The 20,409-nt window shown below is 31.7% G+C and overlaps 3 protein-coding genes across 4 annotated transcripts; 2 read left to right on the forward strand and 1 right to left on the reverse strand.

Moving 5' to 3' along the window:
* Window positions 1-1,917: 1,917 nt before the first annotated feature.
* Window positions 1,918-17,046, reverse strand: LOC112684659 (protein argonaute-2). 2 transcript variants are annotated; one of them, XM_025556289.1, is made up of 19 exons: window positions 16,399-17,046; window positions 10,517-10,621; window positions 6,955-7,062; window positions 6,374-6,654; window positions 6,183-6,314; window positions 5,942-6,116; window positions 5,657-5,879; window positions 5,445-5,592; window positions 5,122-5,379; window positions 4,890-5,044; window positions 4,731-4,801; window positions 4,562-4,675; window positions 4,311-4,477; window positions 4,061-4,245; window positions 3,901-3,997; window positions 3,707-3,813; window positions 3,517-3,646; window positions 3,257-3,456; window positions 1,918-2,026 (listed from the first exon to the last, which is right to left on the reverse strand). In XM_025556289.1, the coding sequence occupies exons 2-19, from the start codon at window positions 10,596-10,598 to the stop codon at window positions 1,918-1,920; spliced, it is 2,742 nt and encodes a 913-aa protein (XP_025412074.1). In that variant the 5' UTR covers window positions 10,599-10,621; window positions 16,399-17,046. The 2 variants fall into 2 exon arrangements, with proteins under 2 accessions (XP_025412074.1, XP_025412085.1); XM_025556300.1 differs by lacking the exons at window positions 10,517-10,621; window positions 16,399-17,046 and adding an exon at window positions 9,386-9,404.
* Window positions 9,797-11,125, forward strand: LOC112684672 (39S ribosomal protein L53, mitochondrial). The gene is made up of 3 exons (XM_025556311.1): window positions 9,797-10,052; window positions 10,702-10,814; window positions 10,877-11,125. The coding sequence occupies exons 1-3, from the start codon at window positions 9,907-9,909 to the stop codon at window positions 11,026-11,028; spliced, it is 411 nt and encodes a 136-aa protein (XP_025412096.1). The 5' UTR covers window positions 9,797-9,906; the 3' UTR covers window positions 11,029-11,125.
* LOC112684692 lies at window positions 11,017-11,236 on the forward strand. The gene has a single exon (XM_025556336.1). The coding sequence runs from the start codon at window positions 11,035-11,037 to the stop codon at window positions 11,215-11,217; it is 183 nt and encodes a 60-aa protein (XP_025412121.1). The 5' UTR covers window positions 11,017-11,034; the 3' UTR covers window positions 11,218-11,236.
* Window positions 17,047-20,409: the final 3,363 nt, after the last annotated feature.

Consider the following 20,409-nt stretch of genomic DNA (forward strand, 5'->3'; position numbering starts at 1 on the left):
ATTAAAAGTATATTGTTTAAAATTAAATAAATAATATTACAGAGTTGGAACACATCATATCCATCAATACTTGCATACTATTGATAATATATATTATTTTTATTATATTTACAAATATTACCTTTTAAAACAGCTATTTTCATATACAATTATTTAAAAATATGAATATTGTTGAACCCCCAAAACCAATTATTATAGAATTAATTGAGATAGATACATGGATATTAATTATCAAGCACAAATTAAATTAAAAGTTTTTAATGCATACATTCGTAAAAACAATGGGTTTTTAGAACAAATAACCTTAACTAAAAATTTACACTACAATGTTAAAATATATATTAAAATACAAATACCTCGTATAATTTTCGATTTGCAGTTATAGATCATCATTTTCTTGAAAAAAAAAAAAAAAAAAAAAAACTAACAACAGAATATAAGCGTAATTATAAATGGGTATGATAAATTGTATCCCTTTATTTTTTTCCTATAAATAAATATTTTCACCAGTAATTCAAAAAGCATAGTTTACTTAAAAAATAAGGTTTCATATACTTTTTGAATACTTAGCAACTAAACATAACCAAAATTAAATTTTTTACTACAATTATATCAATTTATATATATATTATTTAAAATAGTAATATTAATAATTAATAATAATAATTAGAATATATGGATATATGTAAATATATAAATAAATATTATTAATTTCAATTGTTTTATAATACTCAAATTGTATAATCGGAGGGTTAGCAATATTGTGGTACCAATCAAATGCATATTCCAGAAAATACATGGTTTGATAAATATAGAACTTATTCAAATTTTAATTAAAAGAAAAATAATATTTTTTCTTAAAACAATTATTACAATTTATAATAAATATTTTAAGATAAAATTGAATGTACATTATATTTTTAGTAACCTAAACATTTGATCTTGTCTATTTTTATACAATTTAAATTGTAAGCTTAACTGCTAACATTAAGGTTTATAGTTCTTAAATATCAGGTACAATTAGTGTTTGTCATTACTTAAATCAAAATAAAAATGTTTTAACCAATTAATATACTTCAGGTATAATACCAAATTATAAAAATAAGATATAATTAATTTCAATTATCAACATAATACAAATGTAATGTAAAAGAGTTAAAGCCATTAGACATTTAAAAATACTAGTCTAGAATATTAGATGTTATTTTTAACTTATGAAATTAAGACTATTGAGATATTAAACAATGATTGGTACCACATTTCTAGTTTTGTTTTTGAGAACCACACTTAAAATTATACTATATCAACAACAAATGGGAAATAACGAACAAACCGGAAAACAAAATATAATTAATAGCTAATCATAATTAAAATTATTTAAGCTCGAGAATCGAAGAAAAAAATCAGATAAGTAGAGATTAAGTTGGCAGGTAAATTGGAATACAAACAATTACTAATTATGACTATAATACACACTTAACAATAATAAGAAATAATATTATACAATAATCATATATTTTAAAAGAGGAATGCATTTTTCATTGCTGCTGTTGCTATTCGAAAAATGTTTTCGAAACACCTGCTAGACTAGAATTTTCGCATAACTACGATATTGGAAGCAATCAAGTGATGTCTAATTTTGATTAGAATAAAAGAAAGAAAAATAGGTAACATAACAAATACTAGCAACAACAAAATTGAACTTTGGAAATTTTCTAAAAACTAAATGGATATTAAAATGTAAAAAAATAAAGATTATGAATACTTAAAAAATAATTGTCAGGGATCGAAAACAGAATATTTTGGCCTCAGTTACACTTAAGGCAAAGATTGGCAAGATAAGTTGTAACTGGTCTATGCCTAATATAAATAGAATTGTTAAATGGTAATCAATTATTTTTTTTCGATTTTGGTGTCTTAAGCAAAGTACATAACTTTCTTTGTGTCAGCATGTACTGTGATGGCTCGAGCCATTGCTCCTGGTGTTCGATCTTCACTACAACCAGATTGATGTGAACCTTCACCACTGAAAATAAATAATTTGACATAAATAAAAAAACATATGGAAACAAATAAAATTATACATAAATATACAATTTAACATTTTGAATTTTTAACATAAACATAAATATAAATATATATATCTTAGTTGAGAAGTAAAAAAAAAGTCAAAAACCTAATAAACCATATAAACTGTTTCCATCTATAAAATAAGCTATATAGTAATATTCAAAACATATGTGAAATAATAATGACTGAGTTTTATTTCATTATTCATTTTAGTTTTAACAATGTTTAATATTTGATAATGACTGTATTAGTACATTGTACAAAAAAAGATTTGTTATACAGAGATATAAAGATATACAAATGATTAACAATGAAGGTTATGGTTTTAACAATATTTAATAAAAAAGAACATTTTCTTAAATAGAAATTTCACTGTATCACCAAAACTATAACCATTTTTAATAATTTGGATGCATTTTAAGCACAAGGAATATAACTGATGAATATCAGGTATTTCAACAAGAACTCTCAATTAAAAATTTTAATTAATATGTATGTGAAAACTGAGCTTGTACACATAAGAATGAAAACCTTGTCATCCCAAATACTTAATATTTAATGAATTAGGAATTTTTAAAGACACATATTACAAACATACAATTTTATATAATTAAATTTTAGTTTCAAGTTAATATTAAAAACAATTTACTCTAGTATCATCTTAAATTATATTAAAGGTTTTTTCTGTTATCAAATTTAATTGCTTGCTTTACTAGCCAAATTAACTCATATTATACTTAAAATTTGTTATATCATAGCTAACAGCTAATCAATTAAACCTTGATCCAGGACTAAATGAGCAACTAATTTAACATTTTAACATAATCTATTGTTTCATGTAAAACTTTACTGGAAAGCATAATAAACAGAAAAACCAAATTTTTTTTCTCATACCCTCTTACTACCACATAGGTGTAATACTTAAAATTTAACTATAATTAAAAAATATATATATGTAAGTAATAATGATTTGAAAAAATCCATTGGTAGTTTTTATTTTTGTCGAGTCCAAAAATTGATGCAAGGTAGGATTTGGTAAGTGTTACACAAAATAATAAAATTTGACTTCACATTCAAAAACTAAATTCTACGAGTATAATTAAAAATGCATTTTATAATCTATTTTTCACACAAATAGAAAATGTTTAATAATAGCATAATGCATGTATAAATTAAATAATTTTACCTGTCATGTTCTTTTTCAACTAAATGATATCGAGCTCTAAATGCAACCAAGTGAGCATAATATGCAGGTGCTGGTATAGATACAGATCGTGTACATCTAACATATGTATGACATAATTGGTATGTTAAGCATTGCAATTCATCAGACTCAAAATGATTGTCATCCCATAGAACATGATAATGACTCGGCCTACTTGTTCCCTGTTAATTATTATTTAAGTTAGTAAATAATATAAGAATGTAAAATCTAAAAAGTATTACCTGAATTCCTTGATGACTACATAGGTAAAAATCAAATTCTGTAGGATGTGTTATTCCAACATCAACTGTTGTACCAGCTGGAATATTTCCAGATTTTCCAGATTGTTCTTTTTTATCAGCACAAAACAATCTAATAAAAACATATTTAAATAAAACAACTTAAATATTAAAAAAAAAGTTAAAAATAAACCTTGTGTGATGACGTTTTTGAACAATAATAAATGTGATTCCAGGTTTGTAATCACCTTCCAATTTTATACAAGCCTCACGAATAGCTGTAAGTTCGTGTTGTAGGACCTATAAAATATTTATAAATTTAAAGTAAATTATAAACTAAGTATAAATTTGAAGTATAAAAAAACAAAATATAAATCAAAAACATACATGAGGAAATTGTCCCTCAGATACACCATCACGATATAATATTATTCTATGAGGTTTATAACCGCCAGTGCTCTTATAAAACATTATAAGCAGTTCTCTGAAATTAATCATTTCAACATTAACATTTTAAGTACAATAATTATTTCTATATACATCATACCTGACCATAGAACTAAGTTCTTGAATGATTTCTTGTCTATGTTGTTGAACACGTACTGTAGCAGCATAACGACTAGGATGTGCATCCATAGATCCCACAACTGCTGCAATAGAAGGTTTTTTATTGTCACCTGCAGGTGGATGAGTTACATCTGCGCCCAAAAATATCACGGGCTCATTGAATACCTATAACATTTTATTTGATCATGGTTAAACAAAATAAATTTTAGCTTTTTAATCAGTTTACATACTTTAGGTCTGATACTTGGTACAAGAATGCTATTTATGCCACCTAATTTCACATTGATTTTTAAACATAAATTTGATAAAGTTTGGGGAGATGTTTTATTAACATTTTTAGCTTGAACACATTGAGTAGCCATTCCAAGAACAGTATCTCCAACTCGTTTAACTTCAGCTATTAATAAATACAAAAATATAAAAAATCAAATGCATGTAAACATTGATTTAAACACAAAATACTAGATAAAAATATACACACCATAAACAGGAGTTTTTCCAGGTAAAACAACAACAACAAGTTGTAACCCAGTAAATGTTGATTTTAAATAACGAAACATTGGTTCGACTTGGTCAGGCCCCGTTGCATATTTACCTGTAATAAAAATAATTAGTTTGATAAAATAATAATCCATTTAAATTTTACATACAAAAACATGGCTGGCCAACAATTGGCATTCCAGCATCACTACTTATCTTTTGAAGTTGTGTTGTAAAATTCCTGTAGAAATAATATATATTATATAAGATATTAACAAAATTAAAAATAAACCAATCTTGTAATATTCCCAAAATAAAAATTATGTTACCTTAAGGCATCTTCACGAACAGTTCTTTGTGGGGCAAAACAAGCTATTGCCCAATTACGAATTTCTACACCTGTAAAGAACTGTTTGCCTCTCATATCCCAAACTCCTTGATTTGGTAAAGCTTGTTGTTTAGTTTGTTGAACATTTAATCCTCCCTTGAAATAATATAAATTGAAAATGATATAAGGAAAATAAATTAATCATACTATAACAATAAAAACTTTATTTTTACTTGATTAGGAAGAGTTCGTCCACCATATTGTAATTTTGGTGGTGGTAAAACACGACCCCGTACTTCCATCATGCTATTTGATATAGTAAGACCAAATTCTTGTACATATGAATCATTATTGAAATCGGCTCGACGAACCAATGAGTTAATCTCTCTTTCACGATCTGGGGCACTTCGTGCAGTTGCTTTGATCATAGTTGATGTTTGCATATCAGTTAATTTTTTAATACATCGTTGACCCGCAACTATGTTACAGACCTAATAAAAAAATAGTTCACAGTTAATTAATTTAACTAAAATTGGTTTTAATAAAACAAATATACCTCTAAAGGAAGATATGTATGTTTATGTTCCTGTCCAACTTGAAGACAGGGTAAATGTGGATACCGTAGTTTCATCTTGTATTTGTCTAAGAAATATTTAGCTACTGTGCATTCTACTGTTTGACCATTTTCTAATTGCAACGGGAAACTAAAAAAAATGCATTTTATATAAATGTATATAATGTTTAAAATTTAAAAAACATATGGCTTACGATTGCATTTGAGCAGGCCTTCTTGTAACATTACAAACTCTATATTTTCTTCGCATAGCTCCACAATGTGTAATTTCTATTTTAAGACCTTTTATTTCTTTTGTAAATTTAACTCTTTGTGAATCTGTTAATGGCTTTCGTTGTTCACCAATATCCCTAATGTCCAACACTTCACACATGAATTCTATTACTGGTTGTGCTTTGTAAAAAGCAGTTGCAGACACTATTTGAAAAAATATACATTAATTAAGCTTTATTTTTATTTATTTTTTGATAATAAATTACCATCAATATTAAGCATCATTTTCCATTGTGATGGTCTAACAGATTGGTGAAAACCAAACCAAACCTCCCTACCACCACCTAATGGATGGTAGTATCCTTCAGGTGAAGAAAAAAAAGATCGACCAACTGGTGTATAGGTCATCGATGGAAGATGTCTCATAACTACATCTAAAGCCTATTGAATTAAAACAGCAGTTAATACAAAGACAAAAATATTTACTTAATAATAAAGTTAACTTACTAAAATAGCATCATATGGTATTTGTCTTGTGCGACCTTCTAATGCTTCTTCTAAAGCAAATAATGATACTTGGGCTAACCATTTAATATTAACACGGAATACTCTATCTTTACCTTCCCCAGGCAGTGTTACCTAAAATAATGACCAATACAATTAAATATTATTTTTAAGATATAAATAAAAAACCATACTTCTAATTCCATTCGATCATTTCCGATTGGCAATGGATCTCTTGTGTATAAATTGTTGCGACCATCAAATACAGGTCTCAGATTACCAAAAAGTTTACTATATGCATGAACCATAGTTTCTATAATTTCACGATTAACTTTTCGTGGACATTTGTCAGGTTGAATGTTTATATCGTAATGATGTACATAACCACGGGGCATAGATATTTGAAAATGATTAGCACGCAGTACAATCGGTCTGCCTTCACGTCCCAAATTCGGTCGACGTGGACAGTTAAATACTAAAACAAATATGGATTGTTTAATATTAAAAATTAATAAAAAATATCTATTACAATTATAATTAATTTTGGTAATCTTAATTCTTGAAAAAAGATTTAAAATTAAAAGGAAACAGAAAAAATATAAACACAAACAAAAGTTTTTTAAACTTAAATTTTTGATGTATACATAATATATTAAATACCTATTTTAATTTGAAATTGTTATTAACTCTTCAGATCAATACTACCCAATAGCCAAGATTATCAAAACAAGTTCATTGTGAAATATAAACTAAATTAATTAATATTAAACATTACCAGGTACATCAACTAGTTGTGGTTGCAATGCAGGAGCCTGCGGTTGCAGAACTCCCATTGCTCCTGGTACACCAACCGGTACTGGAGCTGCAACAGGTGGCGCGGGTGCTAAAACATAATTTTATAAATCAAATAAATAACTACAAATAAAATATAATTATTAGCAATGAAAAAAAAAAATGATCTATCTATTATCAATATATCAATTTTTTATAGAAAGAAAAAAGTACCCAACTCCATTAAATTAAGAAAAGCATATTTATAAAATTATTTTTCAATTCTATAACTTTAATACCTAGATTAATATTTAGTTAATACTTATAAGTAGATGGAATAATAAAATTGATTAGTATATATTTCCAACATATAACTGATGAAAATATATAATAATCATAAAAAAAAAAGTAAATGTTAAGACACACTCAAATTTTCTTGCTTAATATAACAAAATAGGTTAGTTAAGTTATTTCCTGACACGAGAACCAAACTAAAATTATCCGATGAATTAAGCAATAAAAAATTTGTTGATACAATATAAATAAGAACATGATATTTAATAACATAAAAAAAATTATTTGAAGACTACCATGAAATACGGTATAAATATCAAAATTTTTTATCAAAAAATTAAAATTATTTTATACTGATGTATAATATGAATTAATAAAAATATACAATATAATAGGTTCATATATAAATTTAAAAATTTTGTAAATCAAAAGAATAATATAAGAAGCTTAATGAGATTACTAATACCAAAAAACTTAAATTTAGAAAACAGTGTCACTAAATATTATTCATATATTAAGTATAATCATTGGTTCAGAATTTAATTTAAAAAATAAGTATACGTTGCATTAAAAGAGGGCAAATACAATTTTATTGTACATAAATATTCAGAAGCAGCCTGCTATAAGATAACTTGGAGCAATTGCTCTTGATACATAAAAGGAGGTATTATCTACTATGGATAGTTAACTGAAGTATATGTAATATGCTAAAAATTATAATTCACAATTCATCTATATTTTTTTAATGTAATACTATCAACAATAGTGGTCTTAACAATGTTTAAGTTATTTGAAATAATACTAATAATAGTTTTGTATGGGGGGGGGGAGGTAGATAGTTATAATTGAAATTTACTCCCCGAGTTATAGAAACTCAAGCCACCACTGCAAATATTAATTGAAATTTTTTATGGTAAAATTATTAATGTTTTAATAGATTTAAACAAATTAACCCAGTATTAGTCATGCTATCCTCAAAATGACCATACTTTTTTGGTTCTCAAATAAAACATTTACATTTTATATTTCAATCATTGACGCTCAGTATACCTTTTAAATATGTTATTGATTGTATATTATTGACTCATATTATATAAATATCAATAATTGAAGTATAAATGTAAATGTTCTATTAAAGGTGTAAAAAAAGTGCAGTCATTTTACAACGGGTTAAAGATTATAACAAATTGATTAAACTAATAAGAAAAAGTATTTCATATCTGATCTATCTTAAACATAAGTAGATTAAAAATTACAAGTACATAATAATAAATAACTAGAACAATTTTATATAACCCTAATATATTTTTTGTCGACAAAATGAAATTAATTGAAACCTGAGTAATATAACATTTAACAATTAATAGACATTTAAACCAACAATATTCCAGTTATAATAAATTAAATTACAAATAAATAAAAATTTTAGTTAAGTACCTAGTACTAAGCAATATTAACATTTTAATGTTAAGATTATTATCATTTATATTTAATAAAATATTTATTTATACCTATATTAACTTAAGAGTATTAAACATTTACTAATTATATTTTATTATTTATAAATATAAGTTCTCAAAAATAATCGTAAACCGAAAATATGACTCAATGGTGTAAGTGATAAAAAATAAAAAAACAGAATCCAGTCAAAAGGTGAGACGCACAACCATATATCTATGTTAAATTACGAATTGGCGCGTAAAAAAATATTTGCTAACTTTTGAAGACCGTTCGTACATATTGCCCGAATTCTGGGACCTAGCAATGGCTTCAAAATTTATCGCATACATAATTTACGAAGATATTTGCCAAGTACATATTTCGCAGCATCGCGTGCTACAAACGACGGCGACATCCATGGACTATCGCACACAGTGGCGAGGAAGAATTTAAAAAAAATTGAGGAGGGGGGAGAGGAAGATTAAAATGAAACGGTATTGCTCGGCGCGCAAAGGCGGGTCGCATTGAGAAATCGAGACGAAACAGGAACGGGACGATAGGGCCAAAATCACCCGTCAGCCAGAGACAAACGATATTCCAAATTATTCTAGGAATGGAGGTCATTGCCTCTGTTGATCAATTATACACAAAGCTACAGTGAGCGCGCGCGTGTATGTGTGTGTGTATGTGTGTGTACTCACGTTGGCCGACGGGATACATGTCTTGTTCCGGTGGTGACGGTTGCGGCGGCAGCAGAATTCGTACACCCTAAAGACAAACGCCGGACATTGTTGGTGGTGAGGATCAACTGAACGAACACATTATTGTTTGGGATTTTTTTTTTTTTTTTTTTTAATATAATCGAAATTATATAATGTGAAAAATAAAAAACCGAAAGGCTGATTACAGAATAAAAAAAAATCACAACAAAGTACACACGTCGAAGATCCAAGCCCAACGACCAGTGCAGCCCAACTGGATTTAATTTTCGTCGTTCTTTTTACGTTGCTCGATCGACAAATACTAATGGCGGACGCAGCAACGGTAGTCACCGTGACCGTGGTACTGCGGCATCAGTCTTAACCTCAATGTTAGGTTTATCTATTGTATATTATCAAATGTTTGCACTACTGCTGCCTCTGCAGCTGCTGCTCCCGCAGAGCTTTTATTGATTAAGTTTCCGAAAAAAAAAACATACGACTACCGCTTGCCTCTGGGAACCATGTCTCTGCCATTTTCCGGCTCGAAAACAAGGTCGTCGGGTTTAGTGAGTGCAGTAAAAAAACAAACGCAATTATTGAACTTAAAGCCCGTCAAAAGAGTGTTGGTCAAGTTTGATCCTTTTAGTCAAAATGCCGTCACAGCAAGGTAATTGTTTTAAACGGCTTACAATTTTAATTGTTATAAACATTTTTTGAACTCATAAAGCCATATTGGCCATTTTGGATTCGGAATGTTTCATATCCAGTTTTCGTAGGATTTTATGTAGAAAACGATTATTAACAAAAAAAAACAATGGAAATTCGTTTCTTATATATTTTACCATTGTGATTTTACGATCTATCCTCACGAAATTAGTTTTTTTATTTTGTACTCATGAGTAAATAATTTATTTATGTTAAAAATATGTTCACTATATGAAATCAAAATGTAATTTGATCTTATCATTGACTAAATTAAATAATAGCAATACATTTTATCATATTTTTAAATATATTAAAATGTTCTAGACATATATATATATATTTATTTATTTATACACAGTAATTTAATATATACATTTTAATTTGCATTCAATATAATGTGTGACTTATTAAATTTAAAATACTAACTTCCATTGAAATGTCCATTTACGTTTTCATAAACTGCTTTAAAGTTGATTGGATCCTGTTGTATAATAAAATTTGCTTCCATGATTATTTTTATATTGTTTATTCCTAAAACAAAAAATATAAATTATACATAATTGTATATGTGTAATTTGAATATATATATTTGATATATTTTGTTGTTTCAGAAATTTCATGTATTACATGCTATCGCCTAAAGTGATCGACACAAATCCTCTCTGTCTTGTAAAAAACGAAGTTGTCAATGATAGAAGTGAACCAACTATTGATATTTCATTAGGTACAATTATTAATTATTTATATTTGTGATACCAAAACATTTAATAAAATGTTTACTTGCAGTGAATGGTGAATCTGTTTTATTTAAATGTGAGAATCTGAATATATTGGAAATATTTCAACAGTTTAACAAACATATTACTCCATTAGCACCCAAAGAAGAAATAATTGAAGTTTCTGCTAAGAAGACTGAGAATAAAAAGGGAAAACGGTAAAATAAAATGGCCAAAAAAGAACATTATACTACAACAATTATCAATGGATTCTACAATCAACTACCTGCTTTTACAGATGTTTTTGATGAAGAATCATGGTATTTATTTGTAATATGTTTTGTTACATTCACACTAATAGTTGTTTATATTTTATCAAAATTTATAAAATTACAACCTGTAGATTGGTAATTAAATAATTTTAGAATATACTAGATATTTTTGAATAAATTAAATAATTTCAATATGTAAACCTTTTGTTATTTATAATATTTTTAAACAAAAATCAAATTCATTAACTTCAAGATTGTGATATAATAACAAATGTATTAAATTAAAATATAGTATTAATAAGTAAAATATATCTGTAGAATTGTACAACTTAATCTATGATCAAAATGTTCACTGATAATATTTTATTACATGAGTTATTAATTATAAATCTTCACTAATAATAACTTTATTTTGTAAATGAATTTAATATATATTTTGATTCATCAATATTTCTAAGACTCATATGCATATGTTACACAAAAATATAGAATTAAAATATATTTATAACACATCAAAATGAAATAAAACTAATATTGAAGTATTTGATAATAGTGTTCCTACTTAAACTTAATATTTAAATTATAATTACCATGAATATTTTTAAGGACTAGTATATCTTCTATGCAGTCAATTTCTTAATTTTATGCTTTTTAACTAACTCTAGAAGTCTAAATTAAGTTTTAGTTTTAACTAGTTAGTTTTTTTTCTTGCTTTTATTCAAAACATTACACCAAAGCAAATAAGTAAACATAAATAAGACTAATTACTTATGAAGAAAACTAACAACGAGTTATTTTAAGAAGCCAGAGGAATTAATAATGGAATGGAACAAGAGTTATGGAGGAAATTAATGTCAGAAGTTATAAAACCAAAAGAAAATAGGAATGAAAAACCACCTAGTTAAGAACTAGAATAATAATAAAATTGAAAAATTCTGTAAAAAATGTAAGCACTGCAATATACAAATATATCATTACGTTTTAAATTTTTATTTTACTGTTTCCTATTTGAGTATGTTGTACTAAAATGTGAAATATTAACTTATCATTGATTTGGCCAGAGATGAATGAAGTTATACTTATCTTTAGTATTAAAAAGTAATGTGTAATGTTCACTGAACAGGTTTAAGCTTTAATAGAAATCATGTAATATTTCTGAGCCTAGGTTTATAGAATAATAAAATTTATTTTTGAAAAAATAATTTAAATTTGGACAATATTGAACAGAGTTCATATTTTCTTTGTCTGCTGCATGAGATTTTTTAATAAAGTAGAATTGCATATTACAATATAGAAAACTACTATTTTGTAGTTTTATTATTATTCAACGATTAAAATTATAGAAAACTTAATAGTTTTTACATTATATGTAAATAATAAAAGCTCTTAAAAATTAAGGATTTTATCACTCAATTATGAAAGATTATTTTATGGTTTTATTTAATATTTCTTTTTAATTTTATACTTCTATAAATTATCAAGATTTTAAAAATCAATAATTTTCTATCTAATGAAATTGATGAAAATTGAGTATTTTACCGTCTTAAAAGGTTTTGAAAGTTAAGTTAGATTGTGAAGTTTTATTTAACGCCTTATAAAAAAAAACTTCTGTTAATTCAGTACCTATGTAGATCACTAAACATCCACATAAATAATAAACATATAAATTTAATCAAATTTAATATGGTTGCTTTACAAAATTATCAAATGCAAACGGATAAATTATTAATTAATAATAATTAATCATAATTATATTATATTTTATTATTAATTATTATTATTTTATTTGTTTATTGATTAATTGGAAATAAAATTATACTAGAAAATAACAATTTGATAACATGCATTATTTTATTTAAAATAATAAATATTAGGTATAATGAATTATATTAGTTCTACACGCCGAGATTAATTATCTTCTACTGATACATTGAGATGAAATAAATAACTTAAACTACTGTCATAAAATATTATAGGTTTTAATTGTTCATACTTATGTAATTTTAATCAATGATAACTATCTTTGAGATGATATGGCGATAAATAAGCATAACCCATGGTACAGTGTTGTAACTAGACCATTCGAGGCCTGTGTACGAATCAAAATCTTGAGGCTCCTAATCATCAAACGTTTTTCAGTATTTGACCTTTTGAGGCCTGATAATATATAGTTCGAGGCCCGTATGCAATTCACCCTTTGCACATTCGGTTTTTACGGCACTGCATGGGTACCTAATCGGGTTAATAATATCTACATATTTTAAATTGAGACTCATGGACCATATTATAATCACGCTACGACAACAAAATGGTGATCGCTAGTGATCAATATATTAATAACATACAGTAAAATTATAAACGCAGTCGTACACAGACGGACCATTTTTTAACGTCACATCCAACAGCATTAGGGTTGCCATGCGTCTCGGAAAACCAGGATTATCACTGGTTTTGGACGTCGTGTCCCGAAAAATGTTTTCGGGACATTCATATGTCCCGGCTTAGACGTTTATAGGAAATGTAGTATTGCTCAATTTTTAATTTCGACCAGTTTATCTCAAAGTACATTCTTAATCGTAATCGATAAACAATATAAAATAAAAAAATAATTTGTAATTTACACATATAATATATAATATATTTTATTTTACATTTTTTTTAAATATTATATTGCCGGTCATTAATGGTCTTCTTCAGTGGCGTATACATAACTTTTGTAAGGGGAGAGATCATTTACAAACTAATTTGCAACAACATTATTTTTATTATATGACTATTTTTTTTTTTTTTTTTACGTTTCTAACGCTCTCACGCTAAGAGCATTATTTTATAACATTTGAAAAAAAAGCCTAGGGGAATCTGACCTCCACATCCCCCCTTGCAGTATCGTATATAGGGGGGTGTCTAGTGGGCTACAGCTCCCCCCCAAATGTTTTAAAAAACTTAAAAATTATTTTAAACGTTTGTTATATTTTAATGGTGCTTTATGCTTATTTAGAATTTACGCCCAACGTCAAATTATTTTGGGACATTCTGTAAATGAAATGTATATAAGTACCTACTGTGTCTTGTTAGTAATTCTTAGAAAGCAGTGGTAATTTAACTCTGTCCATAGTAGCCCCTCCCGAAAATATTTTCTGTATACGCCACTGGTCCTCTCAATATATTTAAAGTTATATAAAAAGTTTATTACTCAATATTGTGCTAGTGTTGTCCCAGTTTCGTCTTATAAATTTATAGCAACCCCAAACAGCAGTTGCAGCTGAATGACAGTATCGCCCACTAAATTGCGGACGGCTGTGGTACGACACGCCAACCACTTTCTAACCACTCACCACTATCACGATAATCATGATTATTATAATATATTAACAATATTGTTGTATAAAATTAACAACAGTGCTTCCTCTTCTAAGTTCGTTTTTGTTCTAAATACATTTTGTAAAAAATAAAAGTTACAACAATAGAAATACGGAATATACGCCATATTTGTAGTCGTGGTGCGGTTCTATTGTCGCCGGTTCGGACTTCTAACGAACACAGAAAAGTGATTCATATCAACCACCGTTTTATGGTTGTAATGTGGTCCGTGCAAATTAAGCTTAAGCATAAAAAATAATTCACTAATTACGTAACTTTTTGTGTTATGGAAATGTCAACACTCGACGTCGGCGTTTTAAAAGTGTTGACTTTACTATCATGATTTCTTAGATCAGTTGATACTGTCGAAAATCCGTTCAGTGACGGATATACGACTGTGTGTGATCAACGAGGTACTTCCTCGACAACTGACCGCCACACGTAGAACAAATAACTTTCAAGTCGTACGTGACGTAACACGACCGAGGAAGTGCTTGTGTATAGAAAAATATCGATTACTGAGCGACGCTAAACGATAACGGGTATATATTCGTTCCTTACAATGGCGGACAATGGAATTCGAACAGGGGTACAAGTTCAAGCAGGTACCTGACGCCCATCAAATAGGTATTAATTTTATTCGGACGGCGCAAAGTCTTCAGGGCTCCGATTCCGTGTTAGGTTAGACGATTGATGATTGTGATGAGAGATAGAGGCACGCTTTGAAAAACGGAGTAGAGCAATGGCGCGGCAAAGGTAATAACCCCGGACGCGTAGGCGTCATGATGGATGTTCGGTACGTTTTCCTGGGGATCGAACGTCTTGTCGACGGTAACCGTTTTGAAACGAACAGAAATATGCATTTATTGCCTCAAAACCCCGAAACGTACGTTCGGGGAAACCATTTGGCGCCACTGTTTACGAGCGATATCTTCGCGGAAGAAGTGGTGCGGGCAACAAGTAAAACCGTACGTCGTGCACAATTGTTGGTCGGTGCTGTGCGACGTCGTGTACACTTGCACCAGCGATTTAAACCGCGTCTACCCGCAGTCCGTAACAACTGCATTGCTGTACCAGTTTAGTAGTAGTAGTAGCGGTGCCCAACTGTACGGTGTTGGGCATCGGTCGCATTCCCGTGACCCACCCAACCCGGGGACGGGGAGCAGCTGTTACCGCTGAACGTTCTTGTGTGCCGTAACGACTCGGAGCACCGTGACGTTTCCAATCGGCTGGTACGTCAGCTGCGCGGCAACATAGGTAAGGGGTACACGCCAAGGAGGCGGACACGAACGACGGAGGGGATCGCACCTACACCGCCGAAACCGTCGTAGCGCCGCTAAGGGACGGAGGTTTTTTTTTTTTTTGTTTTGTTTCGTTTCGATCCTTTGTCCGTGTCACCGGAAACAATCGTACGCGAGCGCACGGCAATGATTAATACCGTACCGCGCTGTAGACGGCAGTGCGCTGCGTTCAACGTGTACGGCCCAGGTGAACAAACGTTATGCAAATCGCGTGCACTTGTCGCGGACATCGCGTCGGCGCACTGCCAACGTCGGAATCGTTATCGTAGGACTAGGTTGCTGCTGGTAAACCGTTTTCGCGCGTCCATACGCCGCCGTCGTAACGGTACGAGCGACGTAACGGAGCAGGTACTCATCGGCCGCCCTTAAAACGCCACTGACGCGTCCGCGACTTCGGCCCGTCGTCGACGGAATGCGCGAACGGATATGAGAGGACACGCGCGAAACGCGGAGGGAAACCATTACGATCCGTGGTGGACCGTGACCAACCTGTTCGACGTTATCAGGACACGATTGGTAGTGGTGGCGGTAGTAGTAGTAGTAGTGGTGGTAGTAATAATAATAATAATAATAATAATGAGAACAACAACAACAACAAACAAACAATAACATTGCGGTTACGTAAATAATAAATATCGTTTCGAGCGATTTTCACTCACCTTTTTCGCCGCGGCCGACGGTGAGCGGAGTACGTGCGCGCGAGCGCGCGCGCCCGTGTATACGAGTGTATAAATGTTATTTACGGACGTGTTGCGGGAGAGGAGTTCGGAGTCGTACACGAACCAGCGACACTGATCTACTGAACCGTCGTCATCGTCTCAAGGTCACGGTCCCGCGTTCGTCTGGTTATCGGAGGCGGTCGTCTCGGCGAGTAATATTTTTTCCTCGGTCCCATTATCGCGGACGACCGAGAGCGGTGGTAGTGCGTGTGCGCGCGTGCACTGCAATACGGTTTTTCGACGCGGCGGACGGGGCGAAAGTGACGGACACGGCGTGCGCCGAAGAGCCGACCGGGAGTGAGCGGCGGCGGTGACGAACGAATATTACTGATGGCCGGTGGACACGAGGAACACGACCGATCGGCACACGAAGACCCTGGTGCCGGCGATCGGACGGTGTGGTACGTGCACACGACTTGTACGGATTCGCGCGACGGCCGAACACGGTGCGAAAACGTAGAAAACCGATAACGCTACAATATTTTTCGTAACCGGGCACTGTACAGCGCTGTGGTGACGACGACGACGACGACAACAACAACAATAACAACAACACACACGCGCGCCCGCGCAGCACTGTCTGTGCGTGTATCCGCCGCGTCAGAACGTAGCTGCACCGCCGCCGCCGCCGCCGCTACCACCACCGCCGTCGCCTCTACCGCCGCCAGCCAACGTCACCGCCACCAGCATCGCTGTGTTCCTCAGCCTCTTCCTCATCCTCCTCCTCCTCCTCCTCCTCCTACTCCTGCATCGCCGTGCCACCGCCGCCGCCGTGTTCGATTCCATCCCTTCGAATGACCGTCAAAAAAACGACGCGGAGGGGAGGCGGCCGGGAAATATTAATCGATACGTCCCACCGTGCAGCGGCAGCCTTTGTCAGGGTCAACCCCGCACGTCCCGGCCAGCCATAGGTGCCCGAGAGCACCGCGGAGGGGGACGGTCGTGTTGTGTTGTGACGCGCGTCCGTACGCGCTTGCACCCGAACGACGGGGTGGGTGTTCAGTCACCGGCGCACGAATCTCCGTTCCGCGGTCCAAAAACAACAATCGTTCCGTTCCTCGGGAATTCTTACCCCGTCGACCCGAACCGTGCGCGAAAACATCGAACGATTGTCGGTACGCGTCCGCCGACGGCTTCTGTCAGTGGCGTATCTACGGGGGGGGGGGGGGGGTCCAGGGGTACTGGCCCCACCAGAACCTCTTCAAAAATTAAAAAATAAACTAAAATTCTTACTATTACAATATAATATATAGTTTATATTAATCATGTATAAACTGTGGACCCACCCCCAGAAAAAATTGAAAATACGCCACTGGCTTCTGCTACCCGTCCGTGCGGGGCGGGAGAACTCGTGTGGCAAGACCGTTCGTCGCGTCTTCGGTTCGTCGCACGCACGCTGAGGCGCCCACGATTACCGCTCCGTTCGTCGTCATCGTCGTTGTTGGCGTAGGTGCGGGCAGGAGACCATAGCACCGTTCGTGACGGCCAGACGAATCCGTCTTGTTCGAAGCGAACGCTGCGTATACAATTCACGTAGTGATCGGTGGCAGTGCGGTTACACGGGGTGGTGACGGTGCGCGTATACAGAGCGTTCCGAAACCAGTTTTCTCTCTGTCTCTCACTCTCTCTCAATATACACATGTATACATTGGTCTACGAACTCACTTAACGATGATATTAATTAACAATTATCAACGCGCGCATTATATGTATTTCGAACACGCATTCCGTCCTGTCGAGCTGCATGTCTGCTAATAATAATTGCCGTTGTGTACCAGTATTCAACCAGTCACATTTTATTGTAATATATCGTCGAACGCGGCTACAACACCGGTGTTGTCGCATTATTCCGATTACCATGGCTGCCTTCTACGCACGTCATACACTCGCATTGTATGTTTATCAAACCGTTGTGCCCACGTCATGTCCTAGACAAATGTAGAGGTGTAGCGAAACATAAAAGTAACCTCCCGACCTGGCCAATATTCATCCCTGCTTCATCCCGTCTGTGACCAACTAAAAAGTGTAATTAATACGTCCGAAAATAAACAATTGGAATTCTCTGGTTTTACAAAAAAAAAAAAAACTAAAAATCCTTAAACATGATGTGTCACATAATGATAATAAACATAACTTGATCTAGACTACTTTGGCCCAAGGGCATTGTCATTTTCAAACATAGAAATCATGAATCATATATAAGTTGCAGACGCTACCTAACGCCGTCACTAGAGACCAGACGATGAAACCCACCACTTGACATTGATTGTATCAAAAAAAAAAAAAAAACTTCCACTCGCATGAATACAATCATGACTACGCGTAAACGAAACGTTTGTCAACCTGTTGTCCTCTATGTACACAATAAATGAACTGTATTACGCGACACCATGGAGTACTTAATAACTGACATTTGCCAATAATCAAATTAATATTTGACTATTTCCCGGAGAATTTGTAAGAAACATCTTATAGTTTTTATATTTTTGAAATATTTGTACGTGTTTCATTTTAAAAATCAGAGATCTTTATAGGTATACTTTTTTGGGTACCATAACGAACATTTTTTAAACGTTTGAATCTGTATAACGTATAAACGCTTAAATTTAGTAACGTTTAAATTATTTACAGCGTTAAACGCTCAATTGCTTGTAACGTTTAAATATCCCATAACGGTAAACAATATTTATTCTTTTAATTTAAGAATCCTGGTCCATACTTAGTGAAAAATCAAATAAAACACAAGCAAAACTTTCAAAACACAGACAGGTGTTAAAAAAGAACTACACAAAATACATTCTAAGTGGATCGATCCTGCATTAAATTAAAAAAAAAACAAATATTAAGGATTCATCTGATTTAAATATTACCAAACATTTTACTTGTAAATTTTGAACCTGAATTAAAGAAAAATTTGCCCCCCCCCCCCCCCTAGAAGTAAGTTTAAATACGCCCCTGGCTTAGCAATTAATACAATAGCCTTATTAATTTATGAAATACTTTTTTGTACAATTTTAATCACTATCACTATGTTAAACGGACAACGTATATTAACATTTGCAACGACATACAGCTTACTAAGAAATTATTTTTCAACAGTTTATTCCGTGATGTTCAAAATGCATATAAAATAATTATAATTGAATCAATTATAAATCATGAAGCTTCGTTTAATTCTCTGGAGTTATGATTCGTTTTACTTTTTCAGTCGTGATCGGGGGTTATTTGAATTTTTTGCGAGCATGTGTAAATACATTAGACCAAAAGAGAAAAAAAATGAATCTGTTATAAAATCTTATATTGTAAGTAGATCTCATATCGTTAAGCACTTGTGTTGGAAAAAAAGAGGAATTCCAATTCATTTCTTCAGATATTATGCAAAACCACTACTGAAGACCATCTGTGTGCGGTCGAACGAAATTCTCCATATGTAATTCTATACTTATTCTATACTTATTATATTATTCATACTGAAATTAAATCTTGATTTTACAAAAAATTTGTTAAAAAATTACTCAAATACAATCGATATTTTTATATGATAATAATAAATCCTAATTTTTTCCATTATTTTATGTTTTCTGTTATGAAAAATTATATTATTTTTTTGGTGTGGTAACTGAAAATTAATCTTCGTATTATACAAATAAGTTAAAAATTATCAATGGGTTCATAAAAACATGCACACTCGTATATAATGCTGTTGTTATGACCTGTAGACCATTGCAAACTTGTATTTTTATTTATTTAACGCTTGATTTTACATTTTAATAATATATTTATACTTGTATATGTTACAGTGTATTAGTATGAATATATAAGACTTATAATTTTGTGTAATATAAATTATGTTAACTTATATACTTTTATTCCACAAATCAATAAACTACATGTATAATAATATATAACGCTATTATTTCCTTCCGCTGTTAATTGTTGAAACATTTAAAA

This window comes from Sipha flava, unplaced genomic scaffold, assembly GCF_003268045.1.
Source record: "Sipha flava isolate LNK unplaced genomic scaffold, YSA_version1 105_pilon_pilon, whole genome shotgun sequence".
NCBI lineage: Eukaryota > Metazoa > Arthropoda > Insecta > Hemiptera > Aphididae > Sipha > Sipha flava.

What these genes read in the sequence shown, in the direction of transcription:
- LOC112684672 (XM_025556311.1), top strand. Translation starts at nt 9,907, where the DNA reads ATGTCTCTGCCATTTTCCGGCTCGAAAACAAGGTCGTCGGGTTTAGTG. An exon ending in CAAAATGCCGTCACAGCAAG is followed by an intron (nt 10,053 to 10,701) that starts GTAATTGTTTTA and finishes TTGTTGTTTCAG; the next exon opens with AAATTTCATGTATTACATGC. An exon ending in AACTATTGATATTTCATTAG is followed by an intron (nt 10,815 to 10,876) that starts GTACAATTATTA and finishes GTTTACTTGCAG; the next exon opens with TGAATGGTGAATCTGTTTTA.
- LOC112684659 (XM_025556289.1), bottom strand. Translation starts at nt 10,598, where the DNA reads ATGGAAGCAAATTTTATTATACAACAGGATCCAATCAACTTTAAAGCA. An exon ending in ATGATCGAATGGAATTAGAA is followed by an intron (nt 6,315 to 6,373) that starts GTATGGTTTTTT and finishes TCATTATTTTAG; the next exon opens with GTAACACTGCCTGGGGAAGG. An exon ending in CAAAAACGTCATCACACAAG is followed by an intron (nt 3,647 to 3,706) that starts GTTTATTTTTAA and finishes TGTTTTTATTAG; the next exon opens with ATTGTTTTGTGCTGATAAAA.
- LOC112684692 (XM_025556336.1), top strand. Translation starts at nt 11,035, where the DNA reads ATGGCCAAAAAAGAACATTATACTACAACAATTATCAATGGATTCTAC.